This window comes from Phalaenopsis equestris, unplaced genomic scaffold, assembly GCF_001263595.1.
Source record: "Phalaenopsis equestris unplaced genomic scaffold, ASM126359v1 Scaffold000938, whole genome shotgun sequence".
In the NCBI taxonomy this organism is placed as follows: domain Eukaryota; kingdom Viridiplantae; phylum Streptophyta; class Magnoliopsida; order Asparagales; family Orchidaceae; genus Phalaenopsis; species Phalaenopsis equestris.
Window position 1 is genome coordinate 263,372 of NW_018165377.1, and position 25,661 is coordinate 289,032.

General features: G+C 33.4%; 1 protein-coding gene across 1 annotated transcript; it reads left to right on the forward strand.

Moving 5' to 3' along the window:
- The first annotated feature begins 10,481 nt into the window (after nucleotides 1-10,481).
- LOC110032407 (31 kDa ribonucleoprotein, chloroplastic-like) lies at nucleotides 10,482-18,510 on the forward strand. The gene is made up of 5 exons (XM_020736037.1): nucleotides 10,482-10,865; nucleotides 15,406-15,507; nucleotides 15,595-15,900; nucleotides 16,673-16,838; nucleotides 18,235-18,510. Exons 1-4 carry the CDS (start codon nucleotides 10,482-10,484, stop codon nucleotides 16,724-16,726), a joined length of 846 nt encoding a protein of 281 aa, XP_020591696.1. The 3' UTR covers nucleotides 16,727-16,838; nucleotides 18,235-18,510.
- The last annotated feature ends 7,151 nt before the right edge of the window (nucleotides 18,511-25,661 follow it).

Consider the following 25,661-nt stretch of genomic DNA (forward strand, 5'->3'; position numbering starts at 1 on the left):
AACTTGAGCTAGCTTTGGACTAAGCTCAAATTGATTGTTGTGTTTGGTCACAAATGACCTTATAAAGGATTTTCAACAAAAAATGGATGCCAATTTGAGGTCTAAGGCATTCAATTGTTGAGCTTTGGAGTTTTAGCCAATATTGGGCTAATTTTGGGAATTTTGGATTTAGGTCAAAATCAAATGGATTCGAGGCTTCATCAAGGCCAATTTATGATTTATTTTGATGTGTAAGAATTTTTTAAAGATTTTTCAATATTAATTGAGACCAATTGACTAGACTATAAGTTCAATTGAATGAGATTAAGTCTTATGGTCAAGATTGGGGTTTTGACCCAAATCAAAATTGGGCTCAAATCATAGACCAATTGAGTCTGGATTTGGTTTAGTTTGGTCGTATTAAAAGTGAATTTGAGTTTAGGATAGGAATTGAGGTCAATTAAGATCAACTCAATAGACATTTGGGATAAATTTGGGGAATTTTGGGTCTTTAAAGGGCAATTTGGGGATTTTGGTTAAAGATTATCAAATTGGAATTGGTCAAATTGGGGGTAGTTGAAAGAAATAAAATTGGAAATAAAATTGAGAATATTTGGGATTTATTGGCATTTTCTGAGAATTTTAGAATTTTTGGGATTTTGGGTTAAAGGAGGGTCCCAAGGGCATTTAGGTAATTTGGGGGTGTCAAGACCTAAGATGAGCATTTCAAGTAGAATTGGATAGATATCCATTCTAAATGAACCATGGATCAATAAAATCCTCATTTTGGGTTCTTATGTAGTCAGGGTATTGTGGGGGTATGGTGTACCTTAACTCCAAACCAACACTCAGGGTCAATTCTAAGGCCAAGTAACCCTTATAGGAACTCTCCTTGAGTTCCCTCATAATGATCTCACATACTAATTGTAAGAGATTAGGATCAATATGTGGAACTTCAAGTTGAGTAAAGAGAAGAGTTTTGAATTTCTAATGGTGAGGGTACCTTTTCTAGTTTTCTAAGACTAGTCAATAGAAAAAGTCCTATGGCTAGACCTAGGCTACTAAAGAAGTTTCTAGACCTCAACCAAAAGTGAGGTCAACAAATACCACTCAAATAACACTACAATAACATGGCAATAACACCACACTAACACCATAATAACACTAAAATAACTCTCGTAAAAAATACCACCATAGTCGTCACAATACCACTCAAACAACATCACAATTATACTTTAATAACACCACCAAAATAACAATAATACCATAATAACTTTAGTCGGAAATAACACAACAGAGCCGCCACAATAATGCTCAGATAAAACCATAATAATATTTGAATAGCACATCAATAACACTGCAAAAAAGTTGCAATAACATCATAATAATATCAATCGAGAATACCACAACTGAGTCTCCTTAATGAAACACAAATAACACCACAATAACACTTCAATAACTCCAATATAAAACCACAATGACACCTTAATAACACGATTAAAAATCACAATAACACCATAATAATACCAGTCGATAATAACACAACAGAGTGGTCGCAATTCCACAAAAATAACACCTCAATAATACTTCAGTAACACTAAAAAAATACTACAATAACACCACAAATACTCCAATATCATGTCAAATACTTCAATAAAACCTCAAATGCTTCAATAACGCCACAATAATACCTCAGTAATACCTAAGTGCGGTGTTATTTGAGAGATATTTTTGTTGTATTGCGGTGTTATTGAGGTGTTATTGTCGTGTTATTAGATTGAGGTGTTATTGCAGTGTTATTAGAGTGGTTATTTTGATTGTATTGTGGCGGTCAATGATTTTATTGTCGCGTTATTTTCCAGTTATTACCGTGCCATTTTTGTGTTATTGGGGAGCTTTAAGTTGTATTGATGTATTATTAAGGTATTATTATTGCATTATTGCACTGTTATTGTTGTATTATTGAAGTGTTGTGCTATTGTAGTGATGTGTTTTTGTTGTGTTATTGTGATATTATTGCGGTGTTATTAGTGTTATTATGGTTATATTAAGGTGTTACCGCAGTGTTAGCTTTGTGTTATTGCAGTTGATGTGGTGTTTTTGAAGTGGTTGTAATGAGGTGTTATGTGCTATTATCTTGGTGTTATTATTGTATTATTACGATGTTATTGTCGTGTTATCATAAAGTCATTGTGGTTGTATTTTGGTGTTATTGTAGTATTTTTGTTGTGGTAATTGATCGACCTCTCAGTTAACCTAGTGCATTTTGATGAATTATTTGAAATCTAAAATATGTATTATAAATTTTAAAACTTGAAGTTTGCAACAATACACCACAATAACATCATAATAACACCACAATAACATCTCAATAACACCACAATAATACTTCAATAACATCATAATAACGCTTGCAAAACACTAGTAAAAATACCACCACATTCGTTGCAATACCACTCAAATAACACTATAATAACATGATAATAACCCACACTAACAACATAATAACACTAAAATAACTCTGGTAAAAAATATCACCATAGTCGTCGCAATACCACTCAAACAACATCACAATTATACTTCAATAACACCATAATAACTTTAGTCGAAAATAACACAATAGAGCCGCCACAATAATACTCAGATAAAACCACAATAACATTTGAATAACACATCAATAACACCGCAAAAAAATTGCAATAACATCATAATAATATCAGTCGAGAATACCACAACTAAGTCGCCTTAATGAAACACAAATAACATCATAATAACACGTCAATAACTCCAATATAAACCCACAATGACACCTTAATAACACGATAAAAAATCACAATAACACCATAATAATACCAGTCGATAATAACACAACAGAGTGGCCGCAATTCCACATAAATAACACCACAATAACACCTCAATAATACTTCAATAACACTAAAAATATACTACAATAACACCACAAATACTCCAATATCATGTCAAATACTTCAATAAAACCTCAAATGCTTCAATAACGCCACAATAATACCTCAGTAATACCTAAGTGCGGTGTTATTTGAGAGATATTTTTGTTGTATTGCGGTGTTATTGAGGTGTTATTGTCGTGTTATTAGATTGAGGTGTTATTGCAGTGTTATTAGAGTGGTTATTTTGATTGTATTGCAGCGATCAATGGTTTTATTGTCGTGATATTTTCCAGTTATTACATTGTTATTTTGGTGTTATTGGAGAGCTTTAAGTTGTATTGATGTGTTATTAATGTATTATTATTGCGTTATTGCACTGTTATTATTGTGTTATTGAAGTGTTGTGCTATTGTAGTAATGTGTTTTTGTCGTGTTATTGTGATATTATTGCGGTGTTTTTAGTGTTATTGTTGTGTTATTATGGTTGTATTAAGGTGTTACTACAGTGTTAACTTTGTGCTATTGTAATTGATGTGGCGTTTTTGAAGTGGTTGTAATGAGGTGTTATGTGTTATTGTCTTGGTGTTAGTATTGTCTTATTACGATGTTATTGTTGTGTTATCATAAAGTCATTGTGGTTGTATTTTGATGTTATTGTAGTATTTTTGTTATGGTAATTGATCGACCTCTCAGTTAACCTAGTGCATTTGGATGAATTATTTGAAATCTAAAATATGTATTATAAATTTTAAAACTTGAAGTTTGCAACAATTTAACACTATACACTAGGGGTTTCATGCAAGTGTACGTATTGTTCAAGTAATATTGGATTATTGAGGTTGCATTATTGATCCCACAGGGAAGGCTAATATTTAAACTTAAGAAAAGTTCTAATCTACTACAATGAGTCTTAGCCTAAAAGTATAGTCAATTTAAATTGTGCTTGTAAATTCTACCAAATTATCACTAAATCCATTGATTTACTTTAAAGTTAATTTTACTAAAACTAATTAAGTCGAGAAAGATCAAGATATGAAAAATACCCTTACCTTGCAATGAAATAAGTAATGCGTGTAGGAATAGAACACATAGAATTTAGATTATAGCAAGTGCATAAAGAAATTTTGTTTTACTTGGTAAGTGTTTCTCCTTTCACCCTAGAAACTTTCCAGTTATCCCCCATCAAAACCTATCTCCCTATCTATTTGCATTACCCTATGGACTACTTTTCATTCACCCAATAGTGCAATGTGGTTTTTACTACTTGATAAAGTCATTGCTCTGTCAGATCTTTATGGATTCACATCTGATTTTAGCATACCAATTGGCCACATTGATAATTAAATTAAGCATGAAATAAAAACCATCACAATAATGAATAAAAACATAGTCTAAATGTAACCATATACCTTACACATATTACTAATTCATCACAAGAGAACGATATAAAGGTTCTACTCAGTGCATGAAGAAAATACAACAATCTATCATCTTATAATAAGGTAAATTCATACAAAATGAGTTCACAACTAATACAAGATAATGTAGAATGAAACACTTAACTTTCTCCTAGAGAAAAGAAGTGTAAATGCCTCCCCAAGTGATCTCCAAAAGTTCCTTGCAATGCTTACAACAATCCCTTACAATATTCTCTCAAATCTCTCCAAAGAAATACAGAAAAAATGTAAAACCTCACTCTCAACTCTTGTTTTCTACACACTTAGGCTTTCTCCATCTCTTTTAAAATAATCCTCTTCTTTGTTTTTAACTGCTTCTCTCGGTTCTTAACCTCCAAATTCGTGCATAACCACTGCAGAAACTGCATAGAACGGTTCTAGCACATTGGCGCTAGTCTGCAGTGCCTAGACGTCACCTTCTCGGGTTGTTGGGAAGCATCTGACGCCTAGGTGCCATCTACAGTGTCATGAAGCCATGGAGCAACACCATGAAGCCCAAAATTAGAGCGCCAACCTATTGTTTGCCCCATTGCTCAAATTGCCTCATTTTCTCTCTGTTTTCACTCCAATTCACTCCAATAGTCCTACCTATTATACCTGCAATAAAAACAAGGAAATACCTTTCTTTAAATTATAATTTCATTAAAAAGAAGTGTTAAATATAAAAAAATTTTAGCATGCTATAAGACATACCAGTAATGTCTAGGGCTGTCAAAACGGCTCGTTGTTCGCGAAAAGCTCGTGTTCAGCTTGTTAAGAAGCTCATGTTCGGCTTGTTAATTTTGTTCGATAAGTTAACGAGCCGAACACGAACTAAGATGTGTTCATTCATGTTCGGCTCGTTTTGGCTCGAAATACTACTCATCAAGTTTATATATATATATTAAATATATATATATAAAAAGTAGTATTTTAGAAAAATCTAATTGACTACAAGGTACAAAGATTTATAATCAATTAAAATATTGATTAAGAAAATAGAATAAAAATTATTAAATTAGATTCAAATGATGTTTTAATATAAATAATAATTTTTAAATCTTGCTCAAACCCTTATTGTCTTATGACTACATGATTAGGGTAGTTAAAAGGACTCTTTGTTCGTGAAGTTCGGCTCGTTAAGCAAACGAGCCAAACACGAACACACTTTTTGAGCTCGAAATATAAACGAATCGCTCGTGTTCAGCTCGTTTACACCACTAGTAATGTCATAGTATTCTGACAATTTTAATGAAGAGATGAAGCACACTTAACTTGGTGATGATCAAGACACGGACACAAGAAAATCAGTTATAAAATATAGCATTCATTGATAACATCAGTTTAAATCCATCAGAGTACCAATTACAAATCTTTAAACATAGCATATAGACACATTTCATAAGCAAATTCTGCTCTAAATTTTGACATATATGCATGTCAAACCAATTATTGTTTCAGTCAGCTATCTCAATTTGTACAAATGTTTCCATATATTTGCACACTGTTGGTTTGCACTGGAGGGCCTTTAGCCATAACAACTGGTCATTTCAATGGATTGTTCTGAAAACCTTTGCCAGCATCTTTTACAAATAAATTGATCTAAAATGTTTCTGGTTAAATTAAATTATCATACAATAAAAAACAATATAAACTGAATAATGAATCATTGAGCTTATGTTGAGTATAATTACAACGTTATGAGTGATCTCCTTGTGCATCTTGTTTGGTAAAAAGTGATATAATATCCACCTCAACCAACAATGCCCGATGTTGTTTATCAACAATAGGAAATACAGTAATTTCTATATTTTTTACATTTTGCTTTGTGATTTGTCACACGAACATAATGTTGTGTGAATTTCTGTAAATTCTATATATCTGCATAAAATAAAATGACACAAATGTCATCGTGGAATAAGAATACAAATAAATGTTGTGTTAACTTTACATGATTTAGTTTAACTTGAATAATTACCTTGTGTAATGCGATATATATGTATGGTCTATATAATACAGGTGATTTTTTTCTTCATTTTCTCAATTTTTAGGGTGAAAGCATTGACGTGATCATTTGAAAACTAGTCTGTCATCAATAATAGAACAATTTATTACCACATGTTCCAAATCAGTCATAACATTACCCCTATAGCTTGAACAAATAGTTTTTTTGTGAAATTTAAATATAAGAATATTGCAAAACAAGAAAATGTGAACATTTATTGACCTATCAGAGTATTAATACAACATCGATCAATTCTTTTTTGTATTTCAAGGGATATTTTGGTTCTACCAGAAAAATTGATAACTATCTCGATTGGATGATGCTACATAACCAAAAAATAATCATCTATAATGTCAAATTAATTGTTATGGTACATAATAGCCAGAGTAATTTCTTAATAAAATATCTTTGCATCCAGATAATCATCTACATAAATAATATTTGTATGGTTGTCTTGGATATCTCCCTCTATGGGTGTAATGTGCACAGTTGTCAGAGCTCCAACAACATCTTTTATTATTTGATCTACTTGTTGAGTATTGATCCACCCCACGGTGTATCACAATTTTGTGCAATCCTAGTAAGGGCACCAAAAATTTAATTCGCTTCCTATCTAATGATTGAGTTCTTAAAATTAGGTAATATTACTCCTTGGGGTTTCTCATACAAGTACACATATCATTTCAGTAATATAGGTCTCTATTAAGTCTGGATTATCGATCCCACAGAGAAGCGAGGTAAGAAATTCATTTGGTTAGGTTCTACTCTACTACGTTTAGGTCTTAGTTTGGAATATTAATTAATGTAACTTTTTCTAAAAACTACTCCTAAATACAACCCTGTCTAAAGTTAAACATAACTAGACAAATTAGATTAGTAAATTTCAAGAGGTAAAAACCTCCTTTCTCTTGTGATTACATAAGTGGATTGTAGGATTTAATACTTTGAATTGTTATTACAGCTAGTGAAAAATTGGGTTGGCCACCTCAACTTGCGAGGCTTGACCTTTGGTGCAGCAAGAGTGAAAAAAGATGTATGCTCATAAAATGAGAGTTGTGTAAAAAGATAAATCATAATCTACTTTGACAAAAAAAAATTTAAAAGACATAAACAACACACTTATCGTGAGAAGAAAAACAAATCCATTGATATATCACAATGGTTGATTTAACATTACTTTTATGAGAATGACATTCACTTGAACAATGAGAAAATTACACACAGCAGCTGACCAAGTAAAGAAAGAAAAAGAATATACATTCTCACTAAAAGTGTAAAGTCCTTTGGGCACACTAAAATTGTTCGAAGGAAAAATAAATTTGTTAACAAAAACATTAGAAACAGTTTATCAAAGGGCATAGAGTACTCCTCAGATGAAACCCTAATTAGCTTTTTCTTTATTTATCTCGCTTCTACACCACAAGAGGGAGCTTTATTCCGGTGGACTAGTTCTTCTCTATTGGGCATGCCTATCAGTAGGGAACTTGATCAGGGTCTAATTACAATTCTTTCTCTCTCATCCTGAAAACCCTCCGTTCAAAATTCCAACAATTTAAGATGTGTAATGTCAGGACATTATCTTGGGGATACAGAGACAAATCAAAAAATTGAAGCACATTCATTAATTTCAGGTTATTCATAGTCTCCTCAAATAGAGTATGTTTGACCTTATCAAGAACACCTCTTTCTACAGAGTCGACATCTGCAGTTGAAATCCTTGGGTTGAATAACCTACAAAAGAAGACAATGCCAAAAAAGACAATTTGTTATCACCAATTGTGTAATAATAAAACTTAAATATCACCAAATAACACCACAATAACACCAAATAACTGAAACAATACAACTCTAATAACACTTAAATAATACTAGAATAACACTACAATAATATCACAATCTCACCTCAATAACACCACAATCTCACCTCAATAAAATCAAAATATTACAGCTCCAATAATACGTAAATAAGATCCCAATAACACCAAAATAACACCACAATGTCACCTCAATAAAAGTAAAACATTATAGCTCCAATAACACCTAAGTAATAACATAATAACACCATAATTACACAACAATAAGACCCTCAATAACACCACAAAAACGCCAGGATAATACCATAATCACATAAAATAACACATAATAACACCAAAATTTGACCTCAATCACCACAATCTCACCTCAATAAAACCAAAACAATACAACACTAATGACACCTAAATAAAGCCACAATAACATCAGAATAACACCACAATAACACAATAATCTCACCTCAATAACACCACAATCCCACCTCAACAAAATCGAAACATTATTGCTCCAATAACACAAATATAACACCAAAATAACACCAGTATAACACCTAATAACACCACAATCTCAGCTCAATAACATCATAATCAACTCAATAACAAAGAAACATTACAACCCCAATAACACCTAAATAACAACACAGTAACACTACAATAACATCACACTAACGCTCTCAATAACACCACAATAATGGCAGAATAAAACCACAATCTAACAACAATAACACCACAACCTCAATAAAACTGAAACATTATAGCTTCAATTACACTTAAATAACACCGACATAACACCACAATCCCAATGCAATAGCACCACAATCCCACCTCAATAAAACATAAACATTACAGCTTCAATAACACCACAATCCCGCCGCAACAACACCACAATCCCACCTCAATAAGACTGAAACCATAATGTTCTAATAGCACCTAAATAACACCAGAATAACACCACAATAACACCACAATCCCAACACAATAACACCATAATATAAACTCAATAAAAGCAAAACATTACAGCTCAATTAACACCTAAAAAATACTCCAATAACATCAGAACAATACCATAATCTCATCGCAATAACATCATATTCCAACATCAATAAAACTGAAACATGACTACTCAATTAACACCTAAATAACACCATAATCTCACATCAATAACACCACAATCTCACTTCAATAAAATCAAAATATTATAGCTTTAATAACACCATAATAAAACCCGAATAACATTACAATCCGACTTCAGTAGCACCACAATCTCATCTCAATAAAATAGAAAATTTAGAGCTTTAATGACACCTAAATAACACTACAATAACACCACAGTCATACCTCAATAACACCACAATCCCACATCAATAAAACTGAAACATTAACGTAGTGTTATAGTGGTATTATTGAAGTTTTATTTATGCATAATTATGGTGTTAGTGCGGTGTTATTTTTATTTATTTGTGATGTTATTTAGTTGTTATTATGATGTTAATGTGCTATTATTAATGAATCATTGTGACATTATTGTTATAAAAATGTTGTTATACAGTGGTGTTATTCGTGTCGTCATATTGTGCTGTTATTCGTGTCGTCGTATTGTGGTGTTATAGTAATGTCATTGCACAATGCAGATAAATACAATATGATGCAAGTACAAGCACACAAACAAAATTACATGGATGCCTTCTGTCGACTCTTACGCTCTTTGGTTTCCTTATGTTCTTTCATACTTTGTATATTAACTTGCTTGAAAACACAAATAGAAGTACATTAGTTCTCTCCCAAGACTGGTTTCAGAAAAACCTAAAGATCACAAGACTTACATGTCGAGAGAGAGGGACTTCGAACGTATGTCAACCAGCGACCGACAATGCGAAGAATTTTAAACAAACAAATATTTAGCTACTTGATTCTCAAATGAAAACCGGAATGCGAAATCCCGAACGATGGCGTTAGAAAAAAATAGAAATTGAAAAGTTGTGCAATAGAGTTTTGTTTTCGAAATGATGAGTCAAGCATTATGATTCGGTACAAAGTATTTACTTTTAGAAATAATAAGCTGGTTCGAGCCGCATCACGCATTAAAATAAAACACTTTTTCATATCTTTATTTACTAGAACCCCGATTTTCATGTGATAACATGTCAAAAAATTACAAACTCCAGATGTAATACTTTTTAGTCCCAAACAAACCCTAATATGAAATAATGCATTAAAATTAATGGTATGTACTATTTATGTAATTCTTCCTGATAAAAATAATAAAGCAATCGCAATAGCATCCGGAAATCTCCGCTTCCCTCCTTATCCCATCCACTTCGCTCCTCTGCTACTATCCACTCCCATGGCGGGGCCGGCCGCCCCCCCCCACAAGCTTTCTTTCATCTCGCACTTCTCATCGTTCAGCCTCATCCATCGGCCTTCCTCCTCCTTCTCTCGATTCTTTATATGCCGCTCAAACTCCCCTCCCTCTTCTCTTCTTCTCCCTCACAGACCTAGAAGAAACTCTAGGCTTCTTGCTGTCATTGAAAACGAAAAGAAGACCAACTTGGAAGCTGTAGATTTTGAGGAGGATGGGAGAGCTATTGGCGGCTCAGTCGGCGCTGTTGATGAGAGAAAGCGCAGGGCACGGCCTTGCGAGCTCTACGTTTGCAATCTCCCGAGAATCTACGAGATCTCCAATCTTCTTGAGTTATTCAAACATTACGGAACTGTTCTTTCGGTAGAGGTAATTCTTTGTTGCTTTTTCGCTATTTTTCGGACGACAGCCTCGGCCCAAATCGACGTTGCAAATTTATAATGAGCCAAAAAAATTGCTCGGATTTAAATTCATTTTCTTAAAGTTTCATTCAATCCAAACAACACTTGTTTTTATGATTTTATTTTTAATATACGTTCCTCTGTATAAATGATTGGAATGATTGGAAAAATTATTGTATCAGGATACCCTGGTGCAAATTGGCATGACAAATAACAGGGTGCCACGTCACAATCTGAATTTGCATCAACTGTCCTGATGCAATAATTTCTCCAATGATCGAGTGCGAGGCGCTTTTTTGGTCTGCAAAGGGAATAGAAGTGGAAGATGAAAACAATCAAACAAAGAACGTAGTTACCATTTGATTTGCTGGGTTTAGGCAGGATTTTGGAATCAGAGTCCTTCATAAATTGCCCCAATCTCTCTCTCTTTCTCAGCACTATCCTTGATTTCATATTGGTTGTGTTGAAATTGCAATAATAATACATAAATAAATTTTCTACATTGCAATTCAATCAATTATTGTTATATATCCATTAGGATTGTAGTATTTTCTTAATCTATTCAACACATTAACCTGATATTGTGCTCCTCATAGTTGACATTGCAATCTAAGCTCTCACACCAAAATTTATGTTGGACATTGCATGTTTCAAATGCATATCTCGGACACATAGCAAATTTTGATGCAATAAATTTACGTAATGAACATAAAGATTATACATGTAGATAACTTGTTGATCTCAAAACAACTATTTAATACTTTCGATGACAATATAACACAATTTAAATCTAATTCAAGTGAATATTAACTAACAAAAAAAAAAAAGATCATAACGGCTATTCAAGTTAATTAATTGTTCATTTATGTGTCTTATGATGCACCAAAGAGCGAAAAGCAACTACAATATTTGTTTTCAATAAGAGATGTTAGTTGAAGGAGCTTTAGGGTCTGTTTGGGGGCAGCTGCAGCTGTTTGAAGAAACAATCTTGAAGTTGCTGAAAAAGACGTTATTGTTAAAAAAACTGCAATATCGGTTACAAAAGTTTTTTGTTAAAAAAAGTAAAACCGTAACTTTCTAACGACCACCGCAGCTAATCATGTACGATGAAAAAACAGAGCTTTTAGCTACAATTTTTTGAGAACATAGACAAATAGTAGTCTTATCAAATATAAAAAGTTAAAGTGCGGTACCAGACCGCCGCCTCAAACAGACACTTAGTAGTCTTATGCAAAAAGAGTCATTGCTAAATGAATTCCTACTCGAGAAAATATAAATAGGAATAACTACACACTCTCGTATAGCAGAGGGACCAAAATGGACGTGTGGATAGCATTACAAAAGGTCTCAAGAATTTTATGACATCATATTCATGCAAACATAGACTCCAACTTAGTTGATTGATTATAATTAAGATTTAAAATTAAAATTTAAAATTTTGTGTAAAAATTTGAAAAGCTAAGATTTTTGTTGTAACTCAAATTTGTGTGATTTCAATGATTGTAGACTATAATTTTTTCATTAGGATACCTCAAATTGCTAGATGGGTGATTGGATATGCATTTTAATATTATGTTTAGTAATTTTTAGTTCAAAGTAGGCATTTTTGGGTTAACCTGAAAGTCAATGTCCTCTCTGGGTTACATTCAAATTCAAACGTTTTTATTTAGTTAAAGGCAGTGGAGCTATACAAAAGTTTTGTGTTGCACTTGTGGAGCAAAAACCCCTTGTAGAGCATATGTAAAGAATTAAGGATATCATTTAATTTATAATTTTGCAACTTTAGTTGGTGTTATGATCGCATGTAAAATATAAATGGAAGGTATGTCTATAATGTTTATTGCTTATTACATATCATAAGTATGAACTATCGGCCAACCATGTCTGAAAAGCTATTGGTAGTTATTTATATCATCACCATTATCTAATAAGTTTCCTCATTAATATGGATTTGACCATGCAAAACTTTTGGGGAAACCTTATAAATTTGTAAGTTAATTGACCTATGCAGTCTTTTGTGAATCTTTAGTTGAGGCAATTAGCGGAAGGGGAACAACCATAATAATCCAAGTTCATATTGTAGATAGGAAAAGTACCTTATTTTTACAATGGTTGTAACTTCAGTAAAAAGTGGTTTTTCAGGGTGACTTTGAAACTGTAAAGTGTCAACTAGCCATCGTCAACGGGCTGCAAGGAAATAAGACTGACCAGTTAGTACCATATTGGTTGTGTGATTTGTGGCCAAAACTTATATTTGCTGAATTTTATTTTAAGGAGTTGGAATTAGTATTTCTTGTATTTAGGAATTAGGTACCCAGAAGCCTATAATGAATTTTTTAGTTTTAAGGAAAAATTTTCACCATCCCCCTCCAATGGCCCAGACATGGGGAAATAGCAGCAGCCAGCTTTTCCCTCCCGTCTCACTTTCTTAAACTTATTCTCTCTCTTTTTTTTTCTTTCTTAATTTGAGTGAATCCCTACACAATTGGATTCGAATGGATGAAATCTGCCCTGTAACTTCAAAATTATTATTTGGCCATCAAAATGCAATTATTTGGTGGACAATGTCAGTAATTGAGAACGACATAAGGAAAGAAATCCCAATTGGCTGGTCAACCAAATCCTACAAGTCCAACTTTCAGGACTATTGTACAATTAACTCAGTTCGTGGTTACTTGATTCCCCCAGACTTGATTGATAAAAAGAGGAATAGGAATTGCAATTTGTAATTGATAAACATGTTGTCAGAATGTTTGTTGTATAACTATTGAAGATGAGTAAGCACTTTTTTTCTTTTTTAGGCTTCATTTGAGGACACGTTTCGGCTCATTGGCGTTCTATCGAACACATAAAACATCGTAGTTTCATTTGGTATTTAATTTTCCCAAACATTTCTCCCACCGCAATGACTTTTTTCTCCTGTTTCAGATCGTGATCTCAGCGTATCTTTCATGCTTCGTTCCTTGTTTCATAACAGGAAAGATCATCATTACCCTTATTCGATTGGTTGTTGAAGGTGAGCAAGAAAGAAGAAAAATAGCCTCAATGTCTTTTGTCGTTCCAACGTATTGTTCCGATTCTTCTGACTAAGATATCATCCCTTACACCGTTTCAATTTCTCCACACAAATCCTAAAATCAAAATTTTTCTTTCGTCATGAGTGGGGTTATTAACGATTCGATTTCAAGTCGAGTTGGAGTTGGTTCGAATAGATTTAGTGTCGCTCAAAATCAGCTCGTGGCTCACTATAATCAATTTCAAGTTGTGTCAGGCTTGAAATTGAATCGAGCTCGATCCGGCTCAAATTCTAAACAAGCTAGCTCAAATTGAGTTATTTAGATTCTTTTCAGCTCAGAATTGGCTTGATTTGGTTCAAAATTGAAACTAATTGACTCAAACTGAGTTATTTGGATCAGTTCTAGCTTGAATCGGCCTAAAATTGGCTCTGACTCGTTATATTCAATTTTACTTTGCATTATATATATAATTTTCATAAATAAAAAAGATTATGAGTTGATCTTGAGTCAGTTCAAGCTGATCCATGTATGGCTCAAATAAAATTCGATCCAAAGTTTAGGCTCATAGCTTGGCTTGTTTATTTTGATTCCATTTCGATCAAAGCCAAAATTCGAATCGATTTTCGAGCAGTTAACAATCTTCAAGTTAAATTCACAACCCTAGCTAGGGGAGAGCTTTTAGAGGTCATTTATTAGAGTGGCCTCGCTGTGAGAAGAAAAAGCAAGTGAAGCTAATGGGATGAAAGCAATCCAAACAAGGGCTTTGCATGGGGAGTTTCCAATGGCAAAGAAAGGCATTGAAGGAGTTAATGAGGTAAAAAATGAAGTTTTGAAGAAGATGGTGTTATACAGTGAGCAAAGAGTTCCTCAGCTCCATGTGACATTCTGGAAGAAAATGAGTTATTCTTTAATTTTGGGCATGTCATTAATTTTTTTAATATTTTAAAAATTATTGTGATGTGAGACTTGTATTTCTTATTTAAATTCTTTAAAAATTAATTGTTGTTAAATTCTAAAATGACATGCTAAATGTCAAACCACTTTAACTGAAACACTATCCTGAATTGCATTTTGATTTGATAACTTTGGGTTTTTCGGATTTACTTGCATTTAAATTTTATTTTCTATAAACAATTTGCAATATTTGATATGATGGTTATAATTTAAAAATATTAGGGCTATTATTGTCTTTTATATTAAAATGGTTATAAATAATAGTATTGAAAAGCGCACAGATTTTTTTCTATTTAAACACTCCTAAAAACTTTAGGAACCCTAACTTTATATCACCACTTCTTGTGAAGTTGCTTTTAAATTATTTTTTATAAAAAGAAAAACCCTACCAAATAAAGCCTTAGAGTCTATCTAGGGCATTATAGAAGGCAAATACATATTTTAACAAAATTCTGTCATATTTTTTAACTTTGGAGAGCATTTGTTTCTACACCAACGTATAGCTTGAAAAACACATTATTAAAACTCACATTGCAGGTATCACGTGATCCTCAAACAGGTATTAGTCGAGGTTGCGGTTTTGTTACAATGGCTTCAATTTCTGAAGCAAAATTAGCAATAAATGCTTTGGATGGGTCTGTAAGTCCAGAATTGAACTTAAAACTCATGTTTTATTTCATTTATCATTTATTTTTCTTTTATTATAATTACTTTTGTTTTTTCAAGGATATTGGTGGACGTGAAATGCGAGTAAAGTTTTCAGTCGACATGGTTTCTAATAGGAAAAATGTGGAGGCTCTGAACTCTGCCCCTAAAAAAAGCATTGTTTTTGAAAGTCCTTACAAGATTTATGTTGGTAACCTATCTCGGTCAATAAGGGCTCAAGAGTTGATGGAATATTTTAGTCGGTTCGGAAAAGTTATTAGCACAAGGGTTCTTCATGATCGAAAAAATGGCAAAAGTCGTGCTTATGCATTTATTTCGTACTCTACTATTGATGAAGTTATGGTTGCGGCGGAAGCAAATGGATCGGTATTTATTTCTTTTGCATTTAAAATAAGGGGCATTTACATACATACCACCCATTCTTATATATTTACGTATCTAACACCTATAATTCAATTTTTACATGCATACCACTCGAATCTTTCATATCACATAAAAATACCACTATTTTAACTAAAAAAGAACTATATTGCAACTTTTCTTGGATAGGAAAGGTGGTATGTATGTATAACTTGAATTTGACATTTTAGATATGTAAATACGAAGAAATTGGTGGTATGTATGTGAATCTTCCTTGAAATAATTTGATTACCAGATATTGTTAATTTGTTCTTAAGAATGTACATTTTTTCATCATCTTCTTTACTGATGATTGTTTCAAGTTTTCGGGAAAATAAGGACAGGATGGTTGAACCTTTCTTATTGAGCGGCAATTTTTAGGTGTTTATAAAGTGCATGTTGCTAACTGAATATATGTTTTAGTAGCATTTACATACATACCACCCAATTCTTATGTATCTACATATCTAACACCGCAACTTCACTGTTTTGCATTTATACCACTCAAATATTTCTTATCACTTCAAACATACCACCATTTTAACTTTTAGAAGTGAAAACACTTCTTTATGCATGGTTAAGGTGGCATGCATGTAAAAATTGAATTTTTGGTGTTACATATATAAAGACATAGGAATTGAGTATTATGTATTTAAATCTTCATATGTTTTAACCTGGCTATGTTGTTGTTCATATATCCATTTTCATTTTTACTCTTCTTTTGTTATTGCCGTTGCAGGAGTTTTGCGGGCGCATTATGTCAGTGAGAGAAGTTATTGATCAGTCCCATTGACCTAATGATGAAATGATTTTACAATTTTGCACTAGAACAACTTCTTGTTATCTTTCTGGGATATCCCAACCACACCCTCTAGGGTTGCCGCCTTACAATATGCAAATTTACGGTATTTTCTAATACTTTTCTCTATTTTCTACCCTTATGTACTATTAATCCACATGACTAGGATTCATGACTGCCTTTTGCAGAACACTATCCATGAAAGGGTCTAATTTATAATAATGAATATCTTAATTTCCCTCATATTTCGGTTATTGCACACCATTTGTTTCTGTAACCTTGGTCTGTAAAGTGTTATAATTGAATGTTGTGTTGAATCTAGTTTGACTAAATTTTTAAGAATAAGAAAATGTGTTTACAGGGAAAGAAACATTTAGTTTGTATTCATTGTGATTAGGGTGGCTCAGGTTTGAGTCACTGTTGTAATTTTTGGTTTATCAACCATTCAACCTTATTCTATGTATGTAAATATGAAAGTTTAGGCGTGAGATATGTAAATACATAAGAATTGTGTACATAAGAATTGTGTGCTAGGTATATAAGATTCACTTTATTATTATTATTTTTTTTATGAAGAGTGTTTTATTCCCTTAGGTGATAAAAATATTTTTATAATGGTGATATGTTTCTCTTTTAGCAAGCGGAACAGATTTTTTGCCCTGTGGTGTGCTCATTTTCGTCAGTTTTGTTGAAGCCCAATTCCACTTAAAGCTGAAATCAGAAGTTTGAAGAGAGCAAACATACTTTTATTATTTTGAGTGAACAAACACTAGTAGTGGAAGACAATTGAACTTATTCTTACATTTTCTATTTTTCACATGGAAACAAAAAGTGCTCATATCAAAGCCTCAATTTTTTTCCTCAAAATATATAGTGGAAGACACTTTACCTAATAAACACAAATGGTGGAACGCAGTTCTATTTATTCACATTTTCTACTTTCCTAGGAAAGAAAATTGCCCGTATCAAACTCTTTTTATTTCCTCACCGCAAAAAGCTATAGATGAAAAAGCTGCAATTTAAAAAAAAAAATTAAAATGCCAGGCTATAGGAACTTGCTTGGTATTTGATGAAAATTTTCCTGCCTTTTCTCAGTGGACCAATTATATCAAACATTAATTTTCTTAGAGTTTTTATACTTTCTATTTTTCTGTTGGTCTAATTCCTTCGTGTTGCGGAGGTGCAGTTTGTGGGTGTGGGTGTGGGTGTGGATGTGGGAGTGGGTGTGAATTTGGGTGTAAACTTTTTATATTTGTACATCCCACCCAATTCTTATGTAATTACTTTTTACATTTATAACCCCCAATTCTTTCATACACATATAAAAATACCATTATTTTGACTTTTAAAAAGTGAAATACACATTGTAGGTAAGGTCACACACACGCACGCAAATCTTCTTTCTTTTTTAACCTTTTTTTTTTGCTTTCTAAATTTAGATTAACTTATTTATTTGGCATGATTTCAATTTTTAATTTAATTTATGTTAATTTTCACAACAGAATGTGAACTGTTTGGAGCTTGAGGTGGGTTGTTTGTGTTAATTTGATGGAGTCAAAATTTTTCAAGCTCTTCAGGTTGATGCGGATTTGCTTCCTTTGGTGGTGGAAAATTTGTTGCAGTTTGATGTGGAGGTGTTGATTTTTGGCATTACTCATTGGATTAAAAAAGAATGAAAAGAAGAGATGCAATATTTAGACGGTGGCATGACTTTTGCTTTATCACTGTAATATGATTTTTACTTCATATTTTTGTGTGGTTTGCACTTGATTTAAAATTTTCAAATCATGTTGTTGTTTGGTTTGTTTGGAAATATGAAATTAAATTGAAAATTAATTTAAAATTAAAGATTGAACATGTCTTAACCTTATTTACCAGCTTAGACTATATGAGGAGTCTTTAAGTAATAATTTGAGGTCATCTTTAACTACGTTTTGCTTAAAATATTTCTTCTTTCAGTTTCAATCTTGTTGACTGGAAGTTGGCTGTGTAATTTCTTTTAAGTATACAAGTTGGATATGTTCGATCATTTGATGAAATACTTTTATCAACTCATTCGGTATGAGACATAGGCTTAAAGGGCAATGCTTGTTATTTAGTGAATATAAGGATCAAATGTATTATTAATTTAAGGATTGTAAGATTGATAAATATAGTATGTTTGAGTGTTAAGCAATATTTATAAATCTTGCAGAATAAGGTTGAATGGTGCTTTAGCTCACTTGAATCCTTAAGGTGGCTTTACATAATTTTGGATATTGAGTTTTACCATCATTTTAATCAAATTATGACATAAGTAGAAAATTAGGTTTTATGGCAATTATAAGATTAATGTTGATGCCAATAATAGATATGCTGAAGTTAAACATAATGTTAAAGTCATTATGAGTTTAACTCTTAGGAATGCCCCTTCTACTTTAGGACAGAATGAATGCATGGATCTGAAAGCAGAACTATATATTAATTGCTTCAAACTTTTTTTGAGTTAATTCCATGATTGGATGATGAAATATTTACCTATTGGAATGAAGCTCAGGTGTACAAGCAGCATTTGCATTATTTCAGACCCACTGATGCCTAGTTCTGGTAAAGTTTGTGGTTGCAGCTTTTTCTTTATTAAATTTTTAAGGTAGTTTTGGGAAATTATTTTATAAAAAGCTTTTTTTTTAATTTAATTTTATCTTTTTTTATAAACTACTGCGAGTATTATAGACCTTTCTCTCAAGAATTTCAGACAATAGGGTTTTTTATTGCTATTATATTATCGCAGTTCCAATTGTGAGAACTATGTAAACATGGAAATTATTGAAAAGTTTGAAAGTTGTAGCCAAATAGAATAGCCCACTGTTATTTAAATTTGCGAATAGAAAACTATGATCTTATGTGTAAATATCAATTTTTTTATGTTAGATATGTAAATGCATTAGAATTGTTAAATTCCTTTTTTTTTCTTTTAATTCGACTTCTCACAGTTTTTTATTAGGTTGACAGTAGGAGCTTAGCTTTTAGGAATCTGTAATTGCTATCCTAACATATCAAAATTGTAATGATATCCGGGCTTGTGCTGCACAGCTTATTGCTGAAGTGTTGGACCGTACATGATTCTGAATTATATATTAATTTTTTTGGTACATAGTTAATATTTTAATGGAACGTTAGTTGGAGGAAATGGTGTAAAAGACACTTTTATCGGTGCCTTTAAGAGTCAATTTTGGGGCAGCTGTAGTTTTATCTTTTAAGTAGATATCAAGTCATTATAATAAAATTATTTTTGTAACTTTTAAAAAGGAAAATTACTCGGGTGGCACTCAATATTTTGTTTCTTATGAAACTAGCACCTGTCATTTTTTTTGAAATTACACATTGTGCATTTATGCGTCTGATGGTCAATCTATTGGGAATTTGATAAAAATGCAACACTTTCATTCTGAATTTTGACATATGAGTGAGAATTTGAAATTTGGATTAATGAGTGTTAGTTTTGTAAATAGTCAAATTTTGAATGCTATTCATGTAATTACCCCTTCTAAAAAAGATTAACTGTTTTAACAGATCTAACTTAAAAATAAAAATAAAATTACTCTTTTCACCTCAATGGTGGATTTGGTGGCATAAAGTTTTTATTGTTCCTCCATGTTTGTTCTGCATGAATCTGATATTGATTATGTGATTTGATTGACAATATTTTGAGCAAATAGGCTGAATGCCTTTTTCCTTTGCTTTCATTCCAATAAATAGTAGTTTGCACAATCTATTTTAGGTATATAATATTCAGTATAATCTAATTTAAGTAACTTCATTAATACATATTCATAATCTAAATATTCAGCTAAAAAGAGAGAATCCGTGCAAATATAATATTTCCTTCTTTGCAGTATTGTGAAAAAGGAAACTCTTTATTATATCTGATTTCTTTTATTCCTGATTGATATCCCCCTTCAAATTGATGCTGACTGGTCAAAAAGCATCAATTTGTTGACAAGAAACTGATGACGCTGTGGAGAATGAGCTTTAGTAAATATATCAGCCGTTTGAAGATCTGAAGTGATATGAGGAAGAGATATAACACCCTCTTCATAGGCTTCTCGAATGGAATGACAATTCACTTCAATGTGTTTCGTGCGTTCATGAAAGACGGGATTAACGACAATCTGGATAGCACTAGTATTATCAGCATGAAGAGAAGTAGACTCAAGCTGAGGAAAACCAAGCTCAGCCAGCAAGCCACGAAGCCAAATGATTTCAGAACAAGCAGATGACATAGCGCGATATTCTGATTCAGTAGATAACTTAGACACTCGATCTTGTTTCTTGCTCTTCTAAGAGATTAAAGAGTTGTCTAGAAACATGCATCATCCAGTAATAGATCGACGTGTATCAGAACAACCATCCCAATCGGCATCACTATAGGTTGTTAAGGTGATAGGAGACTTTGCAGAAAAGAACAAACCACTATGAGAAGTACCTTTCAAATAGCGAATAATACGTCAAACGACAGCTAAATGAAAATGTGTAGGGGCTTGCATAAATTGACTAACTTGTTGCACAACAAATGAAATATCAGGACGTGTAATAGTCAGATAATTGAGACTGTCAACCAGTTGTCTATATAGAAATGGTTCAAATAGAAAGTCACCATCATTCTGTTGATATTTGACATTTACCTCCAAGAGGGTATCAGTAGAGCGACCATCTTGAAGACCAGCTAAAGCAATGTGTCCCTTCGTATAGTTGTGCTGATGAAGAAAAATACCAGCAAAAGAAGAGTGAACCTCGAGTCCTAAGAAATAAGTTAATGACCCTAAATCTTTCATATGAAAAGAACCCTGAAAACGTTTCTGTAGCTGAGACATCAATTGATTATCAGATCCTGTGATGACAATATCATCAACATATACTAATAACAAAACAATTCCGTTTTTAGTCTTGCAAAGAAATAATGATGAATCATATTGATTTTGAATAAAAGAGAAGTTATGAAGGGTATTGCAAAATTTTTCAAACCAGGCCCGTGGAGCCTGTTTCAAACCGTATAGAGACCGTTTGAGTTTACAAACATCATGTGAAGGTGTAGAAAATAAGCCTGGAGGAGTCATATAGACGTCTTCTTTGAGATCCCCATGTAAGAGTGCATTCTTAACATCCATTTGCTTTAAGAACCAGCCTTTATATGCAGCAATAGATAACACTAGTCGGACAGTTGTCATTTTAGCCACAGGTGCAAATGTTTCGTCATAATCAATCTCGTACTCCTGTCGATTGCCAAGAGCTACCAATCTTGCCTTATATCTGTCAAGAGAGCCATCAGATCGGAGATTAAGAGAATAAACTCATTTACAACCAATAGGTTTAACACCTGTAGGACATGAAACAATATCCAATGTGTGATTGTCTTGAAGTGCCTGAAGTTCCTCTTTCATGGCTTTGACCCAGCAAGTCTGTTTAGTAGCTTGAAAATAAGAGGTAGGGACAGTAGTATTAGTTAAAATTGTAGAATACCCATATTTATCTAGAGGACGAATACATCGGGTTGATCGTCGAATACTTAGTGGAGCAATTTCTGGATCAGGTTCGTGGAGGATTGAAGGTGAAGGGGGCAGGCGTCGTGTGTAGACATTGTCTGGCTTGGACCGTTTATCAATAGAAGAATTATCAAATTGTGGAAGTATAATTGTATCTGATGTGGACATATGATATTGAAAGTAATATTCATGTTCAAAGAAAATCACATTTCGAGAAATATTTCATCGACTATTAATTGAATCATAACACACAAAACCTTTATGATTAGGACTGCACCCCATAAAGGCACATCTGACTGACTGTGCTGCCAATTTATGACGTTCATGAGCAGGTAGATGAACAAAACAAACACATCCGAAAGTATGTAGTGTATGATAATTATGGTGTTTATCAAAAATTCGATAGTAGGGAGACTCATACTTCAATTGTTGAGATGGTAAGCGATTAATGAGATAAACTGCAGTAGATAAAGCTTCAGTCCAAAATTTAGCTGGAACAGAAGATTCTATCAGTAATGTGCGCACGGTATCCAATAGATGTTGATTTTTTTTCGTTCAGCAACTCCATTTTGCTGCGATGTATAGGGACAAGAACATTGTGAAACAATCACTTTGTTCTGAAGAAATGTTTGAAACTCATGAGGCATGTATTCATCGTCATTGTCAGAACGTAAGGTTTTAATGTGAGCGGAGAACTGAGTCTCAACATATGCTAAAAATGTTTGGAATACAGTAAATACTTCTGTTTTGGCACGTAAAAAATAAATAAAAATAAATCGACTGTAATCATCAATAAATGTCACAAAATATCTATATTGAGCCTATGAAATAACTGGTATAATTCCTCAAACATCACTATTAACTGGTGTAATTCCCCACTGGTGTAATTCCCCAAACATCACTTTGAATAATGTTAAAACATTTATTGACACGACTGCCTGAAATTGAAAAAGGTAATGTTTTGTTTTTTCCAAGTTTACAAACAGAATAATCAACTACTAAATTATTATCTGCAGAACAAAAAACATCACTTTTATGTAAATGTTTCAACACCATATCATTTGGATGACCTAGTCTTTTATGCCAGATGTCTGTCTTATTCTTAACAACTGAAGATGCTAATGAAATATTCTGAGGAACAGTAAATTGTAATGGAAACAATCTGCCCATTTTAGGCCCCTTCGCTATCACCTTCCCCGACACCTGATCCTGCATAATACAACCATCACGAGAAAAATGTACTTCACAGTTATTATCCACAATTTGACCAACAGAGAGTAAGTTAGTAGATAATTTAGGAGAAACTAAAACATGTTTGAAGGATGAGTTAATATCACCAACTATCGTAATTGGAATATTATTTCTATTGGCAACCTGAATATGTTGAGTATCAGTATACAGTCGTTGGTTATGCAATAGCTCAGCAGTGCTAGTCATATGATTTGTGACGTCTGAATCAACAAACCAAGGAGAAGTAACCGAAGAAATAGTTTTACCTTTCCCTTGAAGGCCGAGAGCAGAAAATGCAGAGAGAATCATCTGTTGAACCATATAGGGTGTGACAGTTGATTGATTATTGTCAGCAACAGTAGAAGTCGAGGCAGGATTGTCGGATACCGTGGCATGAAGTGCTTGTGGTTTGCGATTTTGGGGTCGTGTTGGGCACTCCGTAAGAGTATGTCCCTTTTGCTGCAATAATTACATACTTTATTTTCACAATTCTGTGCAATATGTCCAAATTTCTTGCAGTTGTAGCACTGTACTGGCCCCTTCCCTTTGGTTTTAGCAGCATATGTCACATTAATTATTTCTGATGATCCACCTGTTGTACTGATAGTAGCTTGTGTCGCCAATCTTTGTTCTTCGCACAGTAATTGCCCAAAACAAACATCCAAACATGGAACCGGATCTTTATTCAGCAACCCAGCTCGAGTAGTTTCAAATTCAGGTCTCAGTTTCATTAAGAACTGATCACGACGACTTTCTTCATGAATGGCTTGAAGACTGGCTAAGTTCTCTTTTGACACTTTAGCATAGATAATACCAGTATATTCGCTCCATAAATTTAAAAAACCAGAATAATATTGTTCGATTGAAATATTACTCTGACTATAATTACTTATGTCAAGTTCCAATTGGAATCGTTTCGCAGAATTATCTTGATTATAAACGCGCTTCAGGTATTCCCACATTTCTTTAGCTGTGCCAAAGGATCGTAAATTGTTCACCATATGAGCCTCAATAGATCCCAAAATCCAGGAAACAATCTGTGCATCCTTTGCTTCCCATTGACCAAGATCTTTTGTCTCAGTAGGAGTTGGGGTAGATCCATCAATATGACCCCAAAGCTCCTTCCCTTTTAAGAACATTCTGAGTTGAAATTCCCATGCGGCATAATTCTTTCCCGTAAATTTAATAACTAAGATTTCAGAATACATTTTTAAAATAAATAAAGTTCAAATCCAATGGCTAGGGTCTTGACGATCGACGGAACGGAGTGGATGCAGATTGGACTGCTTTAAGCCGCGGCAGAGATGCAAAGACAATAATCAAAGTCGAGGCACGACAAAAGATGCAGATTGGAGCAAAGAACGACACATGTGCGAACGACAGATCGCGACACAGAGGTGTGATGAGTAAGCGAACGATGTCCGAAGATCGCGGCACGGCAGAGATCGTGGTGACCTCTGTAGAGCAAGGCGAACGGCGAACGGCGAATGAGGCACGACAGATCACGGTGATGAGCAAGCGAGTGATGTCCGAAGATCACGACAAGGCAGAGATCGCGGTGACCTCTGTAGAGCAAAGCAAACGGCGAACGGCAAGCGAGGCACGACAGACCGCGGTGATGCGATAGATGACGAAACGCGGCTTGGACTAACAAGATGCTCGGATCGAAGATGCCGGACAAATGAAGTGCTTGTGGTTGATCGAAGATGCCGGACGAGCAAGATGCCGCACTACCAGAGGTCCGATCGATCGAAGGGAGTCGATCGGCTTGAAGCAGCGGCAGAACTCAAAGACAAGAACGACCTCTCTTCGGTGAGGAAGCAGTCGAAGATGCCGGACAAAGATAAGTAAAGCTAAAATTTTAAGGATTCAGGCTCTGATACCATGACAATATTTTGAGCAAATAGGTTGAATGTCTTTTTCCTTTGCTTTCATTCCAATAAATAGTAGTTTGTACAATCTATTTTAGGTACATAATATTCAGTATAATCTAATTTAAGTAACTTCATTAATACATATTCATAATCTAAACATTCAGCTAAAAGGAGAGAATCCGTGCAAATATAATATTTTCTTCTTTGCAGTATTTTGAAAAAGGAAACTCTTTATTATATTTGATTTCTTTTATTCTTGATTGATATGGATGGCATATGGATACTTCTGCTCCTAACGCCCTT